The sequence below is a fragment of the Eupeodes corollae genome, chromosome 2 (genome assembly GCF_945859685.1).
Source record: "Eupeodes corollae chromosome 2, idEupCoro1.1, whole genome shotgun sequence".
NCBI classification, from domain to species: Eukaryota; Metazoa; Arthropoda; class Insecta; order Diptera; family Syrphidae; genus Eupeodes; species Eupeodes corollae.
The window spans coordinates 148,909,853-148,930,747 of record NC_079148.1 but is presented as its reverse complement, the minus strand read 5'-3'; the positions used below and the strand labels follow the sequence as shown (position 1 = coordinate 148,930,747).

Here is a 20,895-nt window from a genome sequence, read left to right as displayed (position 1 = left end):
TTTGAGAAAGTACTTTTCATGACAAGAATTACTCTTTAGAGAATTTGTCAATTCCTCGCAAGAGGCAGTGACCGTAAACAAAACTTTAGATGGCAGGGATCGAACCCAAGACCTCTGGCATGACAGTCCAACGCACTAACCTTCATGCCAGGGGTACTAGTACTACTACTATAACGAATATACTAACTTTGTCCCATCACTATGCAAAAGAAGCGATACCCACGCTAATTCATTCTATTCATCTTGAAACAGTTAGAAGAAGAAAGTAAACACATTTTTGCAACCATTTTAAATCATCTTGATACGATTTTTTTGAACAGTTAGAAGGCGGAGCTAGCTTTAAGTACCAAAGACTAAAGAAAATTAGACTTAAGTAAGGGCAAATAAAAAATGCCTACTTTCTATTCTGTTCGCCTGGTACACATTGAGAAATTTGAAACAAATTTGCTCTAATATAGTGGTTTAACGTAGGGGGGGGGGGGGTTAAGAAAGATGTTGACGTGCATATTTATATCTTATTTTTGTAAAGGATATTTTACGTCAATCATTTTTTCAGAGTTGATCTTTTTGACAGCTGTCACTTGGTTTGCAATTCCATAATGATAAGATTTTCTACTGAATGTATCGCAATGGGCCAATAATCTGGCCTTATTGTCTTCTTCTCGATCCCGGACCCAAATTAGTCTTGATAAACGTTTGCAAATCGAGAACATTTACTCGTATTACCAACATAATGGTTTAAGATTTTGCGGAAAGATCTTGCTTCAAGGGCTTACAAAATGCAACTCTCGGTCATCAAACGCACGTTAGGCTAATTGACCCTATGCAAAGGGCTACTGATCCCCATTTTCTCAATACAATTTTGTTCCTCGATGAAGCTCATTTTTAGTTGAAGAGGTACATTAATAAGCATAATTGTCGTGTTTGGAGTGAGTGTAATTCAAAAGCCACTTGCCCGAAACCATTTTTTTAAAAATATAATGACAAAAAACCGTATCTCTACAATAAATCTAAATTTTTGTCCAGTTGACAACCACCCTAAGTTTAAGGAGACCATATTAAGGAATATTTCGAAAAAAGTAACTACAATGAAAAAAACACCTTTTCCCATCACTTATCAGCGCTGGCTTTAAGGGAAAATGAATAAAGGATTTTAGGTAAGTAAGCTTAAGTAAGAGCAAAATAAAATGCCTACTTTAAATTATGATCTTCTGGTGAAAATGAAGATATTTTAAAGAAGTTCGCTTTAATGTAGTGAGGAAGGTAGGGGCAAGGGAGAAAAAAGGGTGGACAGTGCAGGGTGCATTTTTTGTCCCCATTTTTTAGACGAGTGTATTTTTAAAATAAGTTCAAACTTTTTTCGAAAATGGTCTTTTTGAAAGCTTGCCCTTGATTTATCATAAGTTTGGTTTTCAGATTGAATAGACTAAACCGCATTATCTCGCGTCGTCGTCAGGAGGCCATAGTAACGATTTGAAAACAGTAACTATAACTATTGTACTAACTTTTTCCCATCACTATGCAAAAGAAGCGACACCCACGCTAATTCATTCTATTCTGTTTCTAGTTTCTTTGAACAGTTAGAAGGCGGAGCTAGCTTTAAGTAACAAAGAAAAAGATTATAAAAGGTAAGTAAACTCCCACATTTATACACATTCTAATCCATTTTGATGCGATTGTTTTTGAACAGTTAGCAAAAAAAGAACAAGAAAATAAAAGGAAAGAAGAATCAAGTAAGAAACAAAATAATATGACTGCTTTCTTTTATGATCGCCTGGTGGAAATCGAAAATTTTCTGATGAAATTCGCTCCAATAATCTTTGACTTGGGAAGGTAGGGGCAATGGGAAAGAAAGATTTTGACATTGCTTTTTGTTCGACGTTTGGTTTTTAAGAAAAAAAAAATAAAAATAATTAATTTCATGGCTCAGAATTAGCTTTCTTTTATAAAGATAAGGACTTGGCTTTATGTTTTTAGAATGATTTTGGGCAAGTAGCGGCCACAGCTTGATCGAATAAATTACAGTTTAGAAGCCCTAATTTCTACCATTTTATTGGAATTGGGACTGTATCAATCGTCTCGTGCATATCTCCCTAGACTAGCGACATACAAAAAATAGCCCAACGGTGTTAAATAACCCGACCATGGAGCCAACACCATAGGCCCAGAACTTACGCGATATAATGTGCTACATGATTTTTCACGGTTCGCAAACCTTTTCCATTAGCAAGTCTATTCATTAGGAAATGGCAAACCAAGTGACAGTTGTCAAAAAGACTAACTTAAAAAAAAAGAATTGCCAATCTGGGAACGCTGGCTCCAACCCCTACCTGTTCAAATAAAATAAAGGGCGTTTTTCAACGTGTGGCTTACAGATTATTAGACCTTTATTTTATTTGAACAGTTAGGGGGAGGAGCTAGCGTTAAATAAGAAAGACGAAAAAAGGCTTAAGGTAGGTAGAGGACAGAGGTGTACTCAAGTAAAAGCAAAGTAATATACCTTCTTTGTATTATGATCGCCTTGTAAAATTAGAGAAATCTAAATTTTTTCACTCTTAGAGTGTGCTAGGTAGGGGCAAGGGGAAAGAAAGATTTTTGTTGTTGGTTGCATTTGTAATTTAAAAAAAGGGACTTTTAAATGCGCTGATTTTAGGTCTAGAGGTATTATTACAGCACTTTTTATCTTTACGAATAATTTTTTTATTTTCAGTTTTTGATAATTTCAATAGTTGGAAACTCATAATTAAGCAGTGCGTTAACATTTTTTAAAAGCTTGTAAAGGTTATTGGGAGTTCAAATATATTTAAATATATCTTGGAAAATAAAGAAGGAAATATTTAAAGTTATAAAGAATAATTGTCACCTTTGAAGCCCGGAAACCTAGTATTGGTGAGATTTTTGGGCTGCATGCCGGGCGGTGAAATGATTAGATTAGAAGATATTGATGTGAATGAAGGTTAACAAAACAATGCCAATTTTTTCTCGAAGACAAATTTTTCGATTTAATACTTTTTTAAACTTTTTCTTTACTTATGCCAACGCTCTACAATTTATTCTAGACCTTAAAACTAGAATCCGCGAAGTAATCAGGGACATGCTACAACCTTAGTAGTGGCGACAAACATTTAATCATTTCTCTTAAAAATTGCTCTTGCTTTTATAAGACCAAAATGAAACCAATTATTGGAATTTCCTTACACAAAAAAGTTTTGAGGGAAAGACAGAGTCTTGCGGCATCCCACCTATTTCTTGAAAAAAATCACAAATGTTAATAGCAATGGCTAACAAAACCGTTTCCTGTATCGAATTAGTTTTATAATTAAAATTCTGATCGTTTTTCGGAGTTTTTGTGGTTCAGAAATTCAGAAAATAGGAAAAGAAAAACTTTTTAGCTGATGAACTTACGTGTAAAAGCTTTTGTAAAAATTACGAACAATTAAAGTAACTTTCACATTTTCAAAGTTGTGTACCTTTTTTTCTTGCAAATATTTAACGTTGAAGATCTTCCTTTTTTTTTAAATAGATCGCTTCAAGTAATAACATTTTACAAATATTTTCTAAAATTGGGAACATTGCTGAAGCGTGAAATTAATTAAACATGAAATAAAAAACATTTATCCAACGTTATAAATGTGACTGCAACTTTTTATCCTTCCTTCCGAGTCTTCAAGTCACAGCCATAGTATTTAAATACTCAGAATACAAATTGCAGGTGATTAAAATATCAAAATGGTGAGTAATTTCAAAAAATCAACACTTTAAAAAAAATTCAACATAAATGTCGTGAAATTCTTTTTCAAAAATATTTTATTTTATTTTTTTTTGTTTTTAAGTACTTCGGTGATTTTCAAATACATTTACAAAAATAAATAAATTAATTAAAAAATTTGCTGTATATATAAATATTTTGTTTTTAATTTTGTTGCTTTTGTTTTTTTTTTTTTTGGTATTTTCGTTTGTTTTTGAATATAATACCTGAGGAACATATTCTTCCATGCGCTGAATGCCTTCGGAAACTGTCTCTACTGTAGTAACATTTTCGTATAGGAACTGGAGTATTTATATTTGTACCATAGTTCGTATAATGACAAGTTGAGCTGCCAGCCAAACTTGTTGGACCCAATAAATTGGTGCTATCGCTTAATGGGTAAGGTCCCATGCCTTCAACCGTTAATGAAAACGAAGTGGTCCCAAAAACTTAATTTTTTTATTTACAGGTAGGTACATATATATTTTTTTTATTTGTTGTTGTTTGTAATGCATGCAGTGTTATTTTTTATTTTTTTTTAAATTGTTGTCATTTTTATGATTGGCCAAATTTTTGTTTAAAGTTTTTTGTTCAAAATTTGATTTCATATTTTTAAATATTTTTTAATGTTCATCCAATATCCAGAGAAAGTGTAGAAGTTTGGTTTTAATATTTTGTTTTTAATTTTGTTTAAGTTCAAATGAAAATGTAAGGAACGCAAGAGGATTCATAAAATGGGAAGAAAATTAAAGTTCTTAATTGGTTAATAATTTGTTATAATAATTTTAATAAATTCAAATCACACACAGATTAACTAAAGGACGACTAGAACAAACAAAAAATTAACTTACAATTAGGACGCTTTAAGTGAAATATGGATAGTAAAATAGCTCAGTTCAAAAATTCCAAAGTTTTCTTCAAAAAATGTCGATTTTTGATTGAAAAGTTTGCTTTTAATTTCATTGAAGTTTTTATATACCCGAATGTAAAAATATTAAAGTGAAAACTGTCCTATTAGCGAAATCTCATATTATGTTACGATACGTTACGTTGAGGTACGTTATGTTACGATACGTTGCGCTATGTCACATTACGTTACGTTGCGTTACGTTTTTTAAAAAAAGTGTGTAAGTGACGTGAACGGGTGACCTTTCTCACATTTGTTCTTCTGAAAACTAACTGAAAATTGAAGCAAAAGATTATTTTTCCACGTAAAGGTACCGTTTTAAAAATTATGACAAAACGCAATTAGATACAATTTTTTTACTGATAGTTTAAGCTGTTCGAACGTGTTGGTTTTGACTCATGAGTCTTACTCCATTCTAAATAGTTGATATCCATATTAAACTTTATTTTTAAACAAAACATACATTAACTACGAGAACTTAATGCATTTAAATGAATTATTGGTACGTAGCACAAAATAATCAATATATGAATGCATATTTCAAAATGATTTGACTACAAATGAAAAACAAACAAAATACAAGCCAATATTATAAAACCAATAAAATATTTTTTTAAAACTTTATTTCATATAAAAGAACAAAAAAAACAAATATTTTGAAAAAAATATAAATAAATCATTTTCATCTCAAAATAAGACAGACAGAGACAAAAGATTAGACAGTCAATATTTTATATTTTTTAGAGCAGTAGTAGTTATAGTTTTAAAGATAATATTATAATTTTAATAAAAATAAAAATTAGCATTTACCAAAATATAAAAATAATACAAATTAAAAAAAACACATATATTTTGTTTTAAAACACAAATAATTTAATGGAATAATTTTACTGACACAAACTTATTGTTAATTTTATATTTTTTAAAATGTTTTGTATTGTAATTTTTTTATTTTCGAACGGTGAAACGTTTTATGTATTATGTTGGTGTTTTTGAAATTAAAAAATATATATATAAATTGGGTGTCGTTGTTTTTTATATTTATATATAAATATTTTAATTTGCTTTGATTTTAAGAAAGATTTTTTTTAAATTTTGTTTTTAAATATATTTTGTTTTTTATCGTTTTATATGTATAAATATTTGATTTATGTATATTTAGAGTTTAACCAAAACAAAAAAAAAAGTATTACATTTGGAAGTTAAGTTAGTAGAAGAAATTCTTACGTGAATCATGTTGGGTTTTTTCCTCAGATACCATCAATGCGGCATGTTCGATGCCAGAATTCATACTTTGCGGCTCCAAACTATTTACGCAGTTTAGCATACTCCTGAAATTCGCACACTCTACGATTATGTTTTAAGTGTATTTTTTAAATGCATAATATAGATTTATTAAATTTTTTTTTTTTTTTTTAGTTTGTTTCTTAAAAAGGGGTGGAAGTTTTTATTTGAGTTTTCCTTTTTTTCTGTTGTGTGTGACATTTTTGAGGTTATATTTATTTAATTTAAATAATTTCATCTAATATAAGTAAGACGGTATTTTTAAGAGTATTAAGAAGGACATTTAAGAATATGTTTTTGAGTAGAATTTTTAAAAGTTTTTGAAATCAAAGATCTCTGAACAATATTAAGAATTATATAGTTTTCTCCATGAACTGGACCCGAATTTCCTTTAGCAGAAAAAAGCTTGAGATTAAAAAACTCTATTTTCTTATTTAGAGCGTAATAATTGACTAATTTATAAGATCGACTACTTTACAAAAAAGTTTGTACAGTAGACTGCTTCAAAAATTCTAAGACACCTTCGATTTTCAATGAAACTAGCTTCGAAGTTAAAGCTTTGTGAAATAACCTTGTGTCAAAATTTCAGCAGTTTTTACTAATATTAATTTGATGATTAGACACTTATAAAAAAAACCTGGACCACCGAAAGCTTCCCCGCTGAGTGGAAGAAGGGAATTATTGTCAAGCTCCCAAAAAAAAGATCTAAAAAAGTGTAATGGAATTTGCGTTCTACCTGCCGTTGCCAAAATAGAAGCAAAAGTCATACTGGAACTCATCACAGAACAACTTGAGGCCACACTGGATGCCGAACAAGCAGGATTTCGCACTGGATCCACCTGTATTGATCATATTAACACCCTGCGAAACATTATTGAATAGCGTTAACAGGGAGTATATCTGGTTAGCCTTGCGGAGGAAAAACTAATTGTTATTATTAAAGCAACATATGATGGTTCCAAGTGTCACGTTCTGCACGATGGTAGGTTGTCAGATGATTTTGAAATTCGAAGCGCAGTCAGACAGGGTTGTATTTGGTCTCCAATATTGTTTTAGTTGGTCATGTAGCGGAGGGATTCAATGGACTTTGACATCCTATTTAAAGCACTTGGATTACGCGGACAATGTTTGCTTACTCTCTGATAAGATCATGGATCTCCATCATATGACAACAGGTGTGGAGAGAGAAGCAGAAGTTGTGAGGCTAAAAATGAATTCCGACAAAACAAAAATGATCAGCCTCGGAACCCGACCATCCTCTCAAATAAATATTTTCGCGCAAACGGTGGAAAAAGTGGAGAGCTTTCAATACCTTGGAAGTATCGTTTCCATCGAAGGCGGAACCGAACAAGACGTCATGTGCCGTATCGGAAAAGCAAAAGCGGTGTTCGGTATGCTGTCAAAAATTTGGAGGAATAACTCTATTAGCTTAAGAACAGAGCTACGACTGTTTCGCACAAATGTCGAATTTGTGCTTCTTTATGGCTGCAGCACTTGGAAGGTTACTTCAGCCATAACAAGAAAGCTAGAAAAATTCGTGAATAGATGTCGTCGTAACATCCTTAGGATTTTCTTGCCAAACCGCATATCATAGTAGAACAGGTCAGGAACCTATAGAATTTATAATACGAAGACGTAAAAGGCAACGGATTGCAGGCCAAGCAATGCAGTGGAATCCGCTTGCCCAAGAAGCAAGAAGAGCTGGACGACCGAGAAGCACATGGCGTAGGACAGTCGAGACGGAATCAACGTCACTAGGCAAGAGTTGGAGGGAGCCGAAACACATCTTCGAAAACCGTACACGATGGAGCGTAGGCGTAGTAGAGGCCCTATGCCCCTTAAGGAGTTCCCAACGGACTTAACAGGTCTGAGGACCTAAGTAAGTAAGTAAGTATTAGACACTTTGTGGTCTTTTAAGCAGATTTCCGATGTTAGGAATAAACAACATAGTAATGCTGGATGGAAAATGTGTCCCGTGTATGCATTCGGGTCAGGATTGTTGGTACATGAATGGTAATGAGACAGTTTTGAGACTGAAATATTCATACATTATATCCGGGGTGTGACCAACCTTGTTAGTGAGACACAATAGTACTCGTTTCCAAGTTATGAAGTTTTATTGAAATTCATGGTTAATTTGTTATTTTTTGGATCACCCGTTGAAATTATTAGATTTAATACTTCATTTTGTAGGATGAAAAGATTTATTTAAAAAAACAGATGCTTATCGAAGAATTTTTATAAACAAACAATTGTTTTTATCCGTCGTAAAGAAAAAACTTGAAAAATTTATAAAAGTGGCAAATTGAAATTACTATCTTGAGTTCATTCTGCCAATTTTTTTAATGGTATAAGTTGCTTTTGATAAAAATTGGTTCCAAAAGTTTTTGATACAAGTTTTCACTTCATAAAGTTTCAGCTAAAAATGTTAACAGGTAATATTAAAAACAATGCATGTACTAATGAATTTGAATTAAACTCTTGATAACTTTTAAGGAATTGCTCTGATTGAAAAATATGTCCAGGCATTTTTTAAAGACTGTTCAAATATTTTTTAAAAAAGGTCACATATACGACAGGTTCTTAAATTAGAAAATGAAGAAGCAAGAGAGTCAACAAAAAGAAAGAAAAACCTGATGAGTGACTTCTAAATATCAATCATAAAAGCTGAAATTTGAGCAGTACTATTTCACCAAGCTCTTAGTAAAAGTTTATATATATTTTATTCGGCTAGTGTTCAGTTAGCGCGTTTTTGAGCATTGCGACGGAAGCGAAGAAGATGGGTTTAATGGTCAATGAGGGCAAGACCAAGTACATATATGCTGTCATCAAAAAAGGATATTGAACAACGACATCTTGGACAAAACTTTACCATGGACAGCTATAACTTCGAGGTAGTTAAGGACTTTGTCTACCTAGACACAGACAACGACATCAGCGCTGAAATCAAACGAAGAATAAATCTTGCAAATCGCTGCTTCCTTGGACTAAGAAAGCAATTGAGAAGTAAAGTTCCCTAGAGCATAGATGGAGAATGATGGAGAAGATATAACGACAAACTGTACGGGCTGTACAGCGACACTGCCCTAGATAACAGAATTGAAGTCCAACGGCTTAGATGACTAGGTCATGTAGAGCGAATGGAAATCATCGAAAATATATTATATATGTTGATTAAGTGTCGATACCAGGACTTCTGGAACATGTTCAGTTATTTATAAAATTCTTCGGTCTTATATTCATATTAATATTTCGATTCTAAGAATTTTCCAAGAGGAACTTGCAAAAAGTTTACATTTCGCAAATTTTAAGTTTAAAGATTACTTTATAAAAAAAAAGTTACCAAATTTGGACCAATCCGGCAGATAGCAACAACCAATTCTTCGCGTTACCTTCAAGTAGAAATGCGCTTATTGACTTAAATCCTTCAGTCTTATTACTGTTGTCATTTAATGGATAAATTAATTGACGACTGATGCAATTAATCAATGGATAAAAATGTACGTATTATGAATCCCATATTGAAAAATGTTGCATTAGTTCTGAATGTCAGACAAAAATACACTGTAAATAGAACCTAATTTGAAGTTTAACACCCTCTGTTGCAAAATCAACAAGCCATTAAGGAATTGACATTTTTAATAAGTGGCATTTTGACTGTCAATTATAAATATTATTGACACATTACCTGTGTTTTGTTAGAAAATCTATCAATAGTATAGTAGGATCTTAGACGAATGACAAAAACAATATCCGCAGTATGAATACTACCGATAAAAGTTAAAGTAAAATCTTACTACAAATGGGTTTTTAAAATTTATATGAGTCTGGAATGTATCTTATGTGATTTCGTTCCAAATATTGGTACGATTGATATTGCATTTGTATATCGATGGCTGTGTTCGTTGAGAAGTTATGAATTTGGAATCGTGTGTTTTCCATCGAAAAAAAAAATCAATCTGTTACTGTTGATATTATTTAGTTTTGTTAATGAAAATGGACTAACTGGGCTTATTTTACAAGAATAGAAAAGATACTTAAGTTTTGCAATGTTTTAACCAAAGGTTTATCTCAGTTTAGTTTAAGTAAATCTTTTTGGTGTTTCCACCGCACAGAAAGATTTAAAAATGATAAGTTTGGCAGCACTTTCTTAAGTTAATTTTAACTTTTGATTTTCACAAAACTTTCTTCTATTTGTGTTTTTTTTTATTATTATTCTAACAGGTCTTCTTTCAGTTGTACCAATTTTTAAATATATAAGACTGGCTACTGCCAATGGATTTTCTGGAATGGAATTTTCTACTTTAATATTAATAGAATGCCAAAAAACACGGGTATGATGAATATATTTAAAAATCTCTATTGTGAACGAAAATTTCCATCAATTTTTCAGTTAGCTGTCAATTTTTCTTTCAGTCGTAAAGTTGTTCAGTTCAGTCGATGAGTTGCAAATTAATTGAAAAATGTGAGTTTGGAATCTATTGGGATATAGAAATTAATTATTTTCATTTCGAAGGAGTTAAAAAGTAGTAAGCAATACAAAAAAGTTGTGAAAATTGGTCCTTTTAATTTAATCTGTAGCTAATTGAAAGTGATACAGTTCCAGAACGAACTTCAGAAAGAGGAATATAGAGCGCAAGACAACGTTTAAAACGTAGGTACTTAATAAATTGTTCTACTGTTATGTGTCTTCTTTACACAAAAGTTAATTAATAAGCAGTAAAAATCAGCTGAATAAACTGGTAGAGCTGAATTTGAAAATGAAAAATTTAAAGCCACTTCCGATGGTAGCGGCCACAGTAAAATTCATCGAAACATAAGCCCAAATACAAGACTGTGCATTGATGTCAATCAGACCCTTTGTCGATCTACCTGTCATAGAAATTGACCTTGAAATTCCAAGTTCGCTAAGTCTTCTTTAAGATCGAAATTTAAATTGAATTTGAATAAGGAGTTGCAATGTTACCGGTCCCATTAAATAAATCCAAAACAAATGTTCTTAAAAGAAAATGACCAGTTCAACGAAATATTTCAAGAATCTTAACACAGTCAGTATGAATTGATGTTTTTTCGTTGTGTTTGATTTTAACATTTTGTTGATAATTGACAAACGCTAAAGGGTTGCTTTAAACCGATTGATGTATTTATTATAAATGCATTTCTTGCTGTTTCGAAAAAACGTCTTTATTTTGTATTAATTCTTTAATTTGTGAACTCGGGCGTATACGCATTTTTTTGTATTCAATTCTTCTTTATATCGAGCGCATATTTAATTGGACTTTGTTATCTTACGCCAAAGACATAGTTCAAACATAAGGTTTGACAGAAGACGACATTGCACATTGGGTTTAAAATAATGAATATTGTAAAGAGAAGAAAAGATATTTCCCATTCGTTTAGTACGGCTAAGGAGGGGATCTCAGTAATTAGGCTCAAGTTATTCATGATATGTTCCCTTAACCTCTTAAAAATTCCGATTTACTTATAATATGATTTTATGTCTTAAATTTGCTTAAAACTATCAAAATATGTTGTTGTTGCCCTAACCCTTCTTGTATCCCTGCGAATCCTGAAGTATTCTAAATGTTTTAAAATTGTAAATAAAATTAAATTTCATAGAAAAAATATTTTCCTTATTTTTTTCGTTTATAAATTGTTGATTTATTTTATTCTTATACAAAAAATATGGAACTTAAAAAAAAAACTAAAGTGTATATAAAAAAATATTTATAATATTAATTTTTGCTTAAACACTGTGCGTGATTAAAAATAAGAAAATTCGTGAAACTAAATTATTTAGTGAGAACATAAATAATAATAATTGTTTGAGACAATTTTCTTTTTTGTTGTTTTCGAGTTGCTTTGTCAAGAAGAAAATGCACCTTAGCAACATAGAAAAAAATTAAAAATTAATAATATAACAAAATTTTTTAACTTAAAAATAATAATTTCTTAATTTAAAGCTCCTTGTTTCGGTTGGATATTTCAATGTCTGTCGAATTACTTTGCCCCGTTGTTGTATCGTCATCGCTAAAAAATTCAATTAAAATAAAATTCAAAATTTAAATTAAAATTGAAAAAAAACTTAAAATAAATAAAATAAAAATATAAAATGAATGTGAAACAATGAGGATCTAGAGTCTAGTGAGTTTTGTGGGTTTCAAAAAAGAGTTTTATTTTTTGGGTTGTGGGTTTGTGAAAAAAGGAATGTATCTCGTCGATGAGTTCTTTAATATCAATTGATTTTTTAATTTTTATTTGATCGCATGATGAAATTGGTGGATCGAAATGTTAACGTTTCTATTTAAAAATTTGTAAAAGAAAATGTATTTTGTAATTTTTATATAGAACATGCATTCAAGCATTCACAAAATATTAAAGGGAGAGGTTTGTTTTTTTTTTTTTTATTATTTTTAAAGTTCTTCTACTTTTGTCGAATTAAAGTTTTCGAAAATGTTTTTTTAAATTTATTTTTCATACATAGATGATATTGGAAAGCATGATTTTTGTAATTTTTTTTGTTGACTTGGAATAGAAACTATTTAATCTACTACAAATAGGCAGCGTTAAAAAACTTTTTTTTTATTTTTTTTATAAAAAAGAAAATTAATCAAAAGTTCCTTTGCTTTTTTTTTGGTGTGTGTAACGGTATAGTTCATCATGCAACTTACCCATACAGTCTACTATCTCGAAATGTCCTTCTGTGTTATATATATATATATTGTATATAAATTCAATTACAAATTTGAACAATTGAATATATAAAAAAAGGATGTTTGTTTTATTTTTTATTTTTTTGTATAAACAAATATGATCAAATTATATTATTTGATTTAGTACTAAAATAGTTTTATTTTTTTAAAAACTTTTTTTTACAAAAAAGAGTCTTACTATGTCAAATTAGATAAGACTTAACAAGGGGAAATTATGACAAAGGTGTGAGCCAAGGATACGTAAAAGAAGAACATTTATTTTTGTGTGTGGAAAATTGTGCTGAAATATTTGTTTACTGGAATAATATTTTATTGTGGTTGTCACTAAATTAAATAAAAATAATAATTAACAAAGTATTGAAAAAAAATCATAAAATATTTAAAAGTTAAGTTTTGTTAACACTCAAAATAAGTTAGAAGGTCCTATTATTTGCCCACATTTAAGATTTTCAATTTAAATCTCATTTTTAAAAAGGGGTTCCTATTTTTAAGTTTATTTTATAATTCTAAGATTGGAAAACTTTCAAAATTTTGAGGCACATTTCATTAACTGTCTGTGAGATTAAATGATGGAATTGGTGGATCTTATTTCCTACAACTTATTTGATTTTTTGGAAAAATGTACGTCTTTTGCTTTCTCAAAAACTTCGTGTCGAAAAAATGAATTCCAGAAATTGTAGCTAATAATAAATTAAGTTAAGAAAAATGTTTGTGCAAACCAAATTTTCGTAGCTGATTTTTGAGCAATTGAACTTTTTCGCTAAAATAAGTCTAAAGTTAGATGACAACATTTGAAATAAGAGATAAAATTAAGTTTTGTTAGCTTTGAAATGTAAAGCTTTTAAATGCTTGTAAAACATTTCATTGTGTAGCTTCAATCGTAAATTTGTTCTTTAAAATTCATCAAAAATATAACGAAACAACTACTCTTTTATATTAAACATAAGGCGTTAGAGCTACTCGTAAAGTTTTTGTTTAAAAATAGAATAGAAGAAACTTGAAAAAAGCTAAGGAGTTTATTTGTTTGTTTGAACGCACTTATCTCAGAAACTACTGATCAGATGTAAAAAAATTCTTTCAGTTTTATATAGCCTATTTATTGAAAAAGGTTATTTGTATTATAAGTCACGATTAAACTTATACGAACGGAGTACCAATAAAGAATATTTCAAAATCGGTGTTTTTCCCTTAGAGAGCCTCGACTTTTAATAGTTCTGAAAAAAGCCGCACTTTCTATATTTAAAACTATCTCACTATTATCTTTTTTTGCTAACCAAATTCGTTTTAAAATAAATCTTAAATATTTGCAAAAACCAAAACGTTATTTGCTTAAAAAATCGGCGTTTTCCCAACAAATTTATTTATTATAAACAAATTATTTTTTTTTTTTAAAGTCACAGTTTTTGGCAAAAGAAAGTGTTTGAAAAGCATTTTTTTAATTGTCTTGATTGCTTTTAGTGAACACGAATAACACTGTTGAAACTTTGAAATAGGAAACAAGGTAAGAGAAATCAGTAAAACAGTTTTTAAGCAACAATTTATCATATGAAATGCTAAAATATTGCAACTTACAAAATTTGTATTTTTTATTTAGCGAAAAATTCAATTATTTAAAAATCATACCAGCTACATATTTTTGATTTGAGCAATAAATTAGGATCTCACTATAGTTACATTTTCTGAGATTAAATATGTTTGGTTCCGCTACAAACATTCAGATTGAGTGAGGAACGTATTAAATGTTTTTAAACCTGCTTGATGAAAAGCTAAAACGGAAATTACACAAGTAAATGTGCATTTTCCAGGTCGACATTTTGGAACAAAGTAGGATTTTTAAAAATAAGTACTTGACTCAAACAGTGAAAATAATATTTTATTTTTCGACGCTATAGCTTTAAAATCTGAATTTTATTATAATTATATGTAGATTTTGCATAACCTTAAATCCCATGTTTGCTCGTAGATGGCGTTGGAGAGCGTATTGAGCTAAAATGTACATGCACCCACATTGTTTCTTTGCATAAATTTGACGTCTTGCAACATTAATAAGTGCACATTGTCCGCAATTGTATAAAAAAAAATCCATTTTGCCTTTTGTAACTATGCCTTAGCCTTACGCTAGAAGAGAGCGTTAGAAATTGGTTATGAGAACGAATGGAGTGCTTGTACAAGCCTATTTTATGACAGTTATCTGAAACGGATTGACATTTGGGTGTCACTAAACCAGCTAAGCATCTTCTTGAATAAAAAAGGTTCAAAAGATCGGAAAATGGATACCACAGGAATTCAGTCAGATAGAAGCGGAGTCCTGCTTGCCAGACATAAAAAGAAAGTAAGATTTTCTTCACGACAAAGCATCTTGGCATTTGTCACAATTGATTCAAGACTACTTAAAAAAAACCTATTGGGAGGTGTCACCCAATTCTTTCCTTTGTTTTTTTTTTTTTGTTGAATATTGTTTAAAAATTTTCAATAACTTTTCCAAACTGAAGACTAAAAACCAGATTAACCACCCAATTCCATAAAATAAAAATAATGGTTACAGTTTTGCAAGAAATAAATCTTTGACAACTGATTCCTCAGATCTTTACGAGTCTTTAAAAAAAGGTTTTAAAAACTTTTTGCACCAGAAAATATTGCATATTGGTTTTTCCAAATTTTCCTGGCTAAGATGTTTTTGTAATTCGTAGTCAAATTATACTTTTTCTAAAGTTTTTTAATAAATAGCTTTTTAAAACTAGAAAAAGAACATAATGACAAGGCTTTTTGAGGCTATGTAAATCATGAAGTAATCATCAATATTCATCCCTCATGAACCTTAAACGAATATTGAAGCACTTATGTTCAAACGATTGTTGGAAGAAAACCGTGAAACGATATAAAAGTGAGTTTTTGTACTTCTTAAGAAATCTTCGCCTAAAATAGGTTATCTCACCAATTTTTTGATATATAATGAAAGTAAGGTTAAAATAGGATGTTTTAAACTTCGAGCATTAGCTTTAATCAAAGTTTGGATTCGGGAAAAAAACGAAAAATCGAAGTTTGGATTTGGAATGGGTATCAAAATTAAACTTTAAAATGTATTTTCCAAAAACGTGAAAGCATAACGTTCAAGGTTTTATAAAATTTCTTATAGAGTTAGATTCATAAGTCATTTCATAACCAATGACAATTTTTCGAAAACGTAGTGAGATACTAAAATTATTTGAACTTTTTAAAATCATCATTCAATTTATTTTTTAACTTTAAAAACTCCCTATTATGTTTATTTTTAGTTTGCATTTTAAAGAGGTTTATTTAAAAAGCCCAACCTAATAGAGATATTATAACGTGAAATTCAAATTCAGGACAACAAACTCCTTCAGAAAAGTATTGTTTGTTTTGTGTAGCGAAAACAAAAGTTTAATTTTGGTGACCAGTTTTGAAAAAATATTACTTTATGTTTAAAAAAAAAGTCAGTACAAAATTCTATTTAATTGAATTGCCCATCTTTAAATTGAATCTATTCTTTTCGGTAGAAAATTTTTGAAGTATTGATCGGTTGAAAATTTTGTGCGCACAAGAATTTCGAAAATACACAACAAATGTGTAATTTGAACGATACACTCCCCTAACGCTGAATCTGTCAAAATTTTAAAGCCCTAAAAATCAAGTTAATAAATTAAAAAACTAAAATTTTTAAAGTTAAAAACACAAAACAAAATACTGAAACTAAAATCATATAAAATAACATAATAATATTTCGTAGTTTTTCAAATTCCTATACCCAATTTCAATTTATCGATTTGGAATATTTCTTTTTCAAATATACAAAATTTTGTACTTCCATTTTGGTCCCTATCACTCTCTGAAAATTTATGAATCTGTTAAGTTGTTTTTTTCCTTTTTTAAATGTATTTCGTGAGTATGTTTTAGAGTTTCATATTTTTTTTTCTAAATCATATATTTTATGTATTATAGGTATTTTAAAGTTTATAGAATAAATAAATAATTTAATATTTAAGACAATAAGAAAACATACCTTCCATTTCCGTGTCGGAATAGTGCTAAAATTTCTTCGAATGTTTTATTTTTGGTCTCAGGAACCTTTTTATAGGTGAAAATCCAAAATATAGCTAAAAATACGCTAAATGGCAAGAATGTATAATTTTCCAATGCAGTCTAAAAATTTAAAAAGAAGTTATATTAATATTTATTTTGTTAAATAAGAAGAATATTAAACTTACCCTTATACTTGGGAAACCAATTCCGACAACAAAATTTGCCATCCAATTGACTAGAACAGCAATAGCCATGGCGCTTGGCCGAGGACCTTGTGAGAATAATTCGGCAGTTATCATCCATGGTATTGAACCTGGTCCAACGGCAAAGAACACCACAAACGCCAATACCGAAACCACAGAGAGATATGACATCCAGTCGATCATTTCCTGTACATAACCAAAAAACTCCTATACAAAAGCGGTAATAACAATGTCCTACTCGAGTTTGAAGGCTTTTTTATGTTCTTTTTATTTTTTCTTTAGGTTTGCTACTTGATTTTAGTTTTTTTTTTTTAAATTTAAAAAAAAATTATTTTTAAATGATTTTAAAGAAAATTTGGATACAATTTTATTAAAGGAAGAAAAAGAAGGTGGGGGTCTGGGGGGTAAATGAAGGGTGGAACTTAAAAAATATCGAGGGTAATCAATTGAAATTATTAGTATTTTCTTTTTTTTCAAATTTGTGTATCAAATATATAAAAATCTGTTATTTTTCTTCTTCCTTAATCTGCACTGTAAGAGGTTGGGCCTGGTATTTTTTTTGAATATCCGTGATTTGAATAATATAAAATTTTAAAATCTAAATTTCTATTAATATAAGAAACACAGATGATTCATTTTGAAATTTAATAATTTTATTTTTAAATATAATTTTCTTTTTCATACAATTTTTGAAGTTGTACGACTCATAAAACCGTGTAAAATGAAGTGATTTTTAAAATACTCATTCCCACAAATTTCAGAGGTTTTCACCCAAAGTGTTTTTTTCACATTGAAATGGAAAATAGTTTGAAAATATGAAACTAAAATTATGAAGATATATTGGCTAATAATCTTGTTTAATCGCCTGTAAAGAATTTTCAAAAAGATTCGTCCATATTATGATTTACTGATAACAGTTTGCCTTATTGTTGACTATTTATTTTATATTTTTTTTAGATTTTCTTTTTTGCAAGAAATTACCAATTTTGTAAATTCAAACGTGCTTAGTAATCAAATTATTGTTTTTATTTTTGGAATAGAAGTCTGACATTTGATGTGTCCCTAAAAGTTTGAAAAGGGTTTTTTCAACAAAAGGTTTCATTTTGATATTTGAAAATCCATTGGTATTTTTTTAAAATAAATTAATGGATGTTTATTGCATTAGAGAGTTGTATGCAAGCCCTTGGCAACAGAAAATGGTGTGATTTACTCACTGCTGCGACAGATACGCTTACAACAGCATATCCTTTTCATTTCATGAGGCTGTATGTCCTCGACAACTTTAGAGATTCCATCTATAAGGTCTGAAATCGATTTTGGAGAAATTTTTATTAAATACAGGAATTAACCTAGACTCTTTTGTTCCTTTCGATGTTTTGAAATTCTCATGGACTTTTGTATGTTTTTGCTTTAAGTTAGAATTTCGAAAGCTGTTGATCATTTACAGACGATGAAAATTAAGTGTTGATAGACTGAATTCAAATCAATCCAAAATCCCTCTATCACGTAATGTTTTGAACATATTACATTTAAAAATTGGATTTTTTTTTCTTCTAAAATCTCAATACCATGTAAAATTTCAACCTGTATTACAAACATTTTAGGGAAACGCTGAACTATTCAAGCTTACACAGTTTTTAGCAGAAAGTGTTGATAGTGATTTCTGTTTTTGTTACAAATCAGTGGTATTTCTTTTGAAAGTTTTAGAAAAAATTAAAAAATGCAGAATGTTCAAAATTTGAGCAGATATAGTTAAAATCGAAATCTAGATTCGAAATAAGTACTAAAAATTAACCCCAAAAATTATTTTTTAAACTATGAAAGCATTAAACTCAAGGTTTTTCAAAACTTTGTATATATTCCAGTAAATATATACATCAGCATATGCGTTAAATCTGACAGTACGTCTTATTTTTGGTCACTTGTTTATGTTGTTGGCCTTATCCAAGTTTTCGACCTCGAGCGAAGAATCCAAGATGTCGAAAAATCAGAAAAAGCGCGAAAAATTTGCTTACTGGCATTTTAGGCCCTGAGAGGGATTTTTTGAATGCAACCATGTTCTAAGATTTCAAGGCAAATAAATCAACTACAATTTAAACTTAAATTTGTGTTTGTATATGTAAGAGGTTTCAGAATACAGTTGTTCAAAATATGGCTAAAATAAGTTTTTACAAGAAATCAACGAATTAATGTCATGAACAAAAATAGAAAGTTTGCCAAAAGATTTTCCATAATTCTTAAGTAAGAAGATTGGCCGAAAGAAGAAATGCTGTGTTTCTATCTCCCACCAGTAAGACGAGAGGAGTAGTTTTTCAGAAAAGTGAGTTGACATACAAAAACCAAGGCTGGAAATCAAAGATAACACTTAAATTAGTGTCAGATAACTTTTCTCGAAGCCAGAAATTAAACTTTAAAAAAAGTTCTTTATGTCCATTTTAAATCTGAAAGTTAAAATCATTACAAATGTTTGTATATAATTGAGAACTACTTTTTTCAATAATCAATGTCCTTCAAGTTTTTCAGACAATTGTACATTCACTATACTATTTTGTAGTGAAGTAGTCTTAACTCTGGACAGAGAGACCTGTTTCCGTAAATGTGGTAGAGGTATTTCTTTACTAGGTGTTATGACGTTAAGTAATTCAGGTTTTCGATCTCAAGGTGTGAACGTAACACGGAACAAAATCGACAAAACTGATATAAAAAAAGGATTGTTTTGTTTGCGGGACAGAAACAAAACTTAATTTTTCCTACTAGTAAATTACGTTTGCATTTAACATGACACCTTTTCGAAACAAATCGGGCTTGAAATATCAACTCATTTTAATTCAATGTTTAAAAAATGTATATTGTGTTATTTCACGAGTAAAAAATACGTCAAATTATTATCTGATTTTTAACATATTGTAAATACATTTTTTCACTATTAACAATGTTTTCAATTTACAAAAATACATGCCTGTGTTTCTTATATAAATAATAAATTATGATTAAATTTAATTTAAATAATAAACATTTTCAGTTCATTCTACAAACCATTGAAAAACATATTAATTTTCTTTAAGTTCAGAAGACAATATAAACTTTAGCTTGCGTCTAGAATATTTTGTTAAATTATTTTTTTAAATTCTATAAATAAAATTAAACCTTATCGATCTATATTCACTCGTCAAGTTGAGAGTTTTTGCTCATCGTAGGTTAATTTTCTGCTTGCAATTTATATTAATTAATTTCTTATTAAAAAAAATCCGAGCGAGAATTAAGTAATAATTCATTCTCTCTTGTTAACTGTTTTGCAAGTTTTTAAACAATTTATTCATATATTAAAAAATAAATGCAATAATATTTTTAAGACAAAATTAAATTGTTTAAATAAAATAAAATAAAATTTAAAAAAATAAATTAAATGTGAAAAATAATTTCACTCGTGTTTTATTTTTTTAAAGTGTAAAAGAACTAAATCAGTATTTTGTTTTTAATTAGTTCTCATTAGCAATAGCTCGCAGTGTAATTATATATATATATAAGTATATTATGAAAATTTGCTAAAATTTATTTAATTTTTTTGTTGTTTTGAATTTGTTTTTATGGGTGAAAAAATATATAGTATTTTAGTGAGTATAAAGATTTACTTGTATAGATACAATAGTGTAGTTTTATTTTTCTTAATTTGTTTTTTTTTTTACTTTATGTGATTTTTGCAATTATATAGTTTTGCACGTTTGCTTAAAAAACAAAAGCTACATTTTAAACAAAAACAAAGAAATAAACATAAACAAAATTTAAACAAAAAATATTAAATTTTTCTTTTTTTTTTGTTGAAATCTGATTTAAAGTCGATTTTTTTTTATATTTTTGTCACTATTTTATGTAAAAAGAATTTTTTAAATAATTTTCCAACCCAGTGCAGAATGTATACACAGTGCTTACGATTTTGATATTTTGATTTTGCTTTGCAAAAAGACACTATACACAATTTTTTGATTTTGTTGTTGATTA

At 29.2% G+C, this 20,895-nt stretch overlaps 1 protein-coding gene across 1 annotated transcript in view; it reads right to left on the bottom strand.

Annotated features, from left to right (window-relative positions):
* Positions 1-20,895, bottom strand: part of LOC129945291 (glucose transporter type 1) — a 129,456-nt gene that overhangs the window by 14,490 nt on the left and 94,071 nt on the right. The window contains exons 13-16 of the mRNA XM_056054948.1: positions 16,879-17,082; positions 16,674-16,813; positions 5,883-5,986; positions 3,976-4,197 (exon numbers count right to left, since the gene is read on the bottom strand). Coding sequence (XP_055910923.1) covers positions 3,976-4,197; positions 5,883-5,986; positions 16,674-16,813; positions 16,879-17,082 — 670 coding nt within the window. The remainder of the gene's footprint in view (positions 1-3,975; positions 4,198-5,882; positions 5,987-16,673; positions 16,814-16,878; positions 17,083-20,895) is intronic.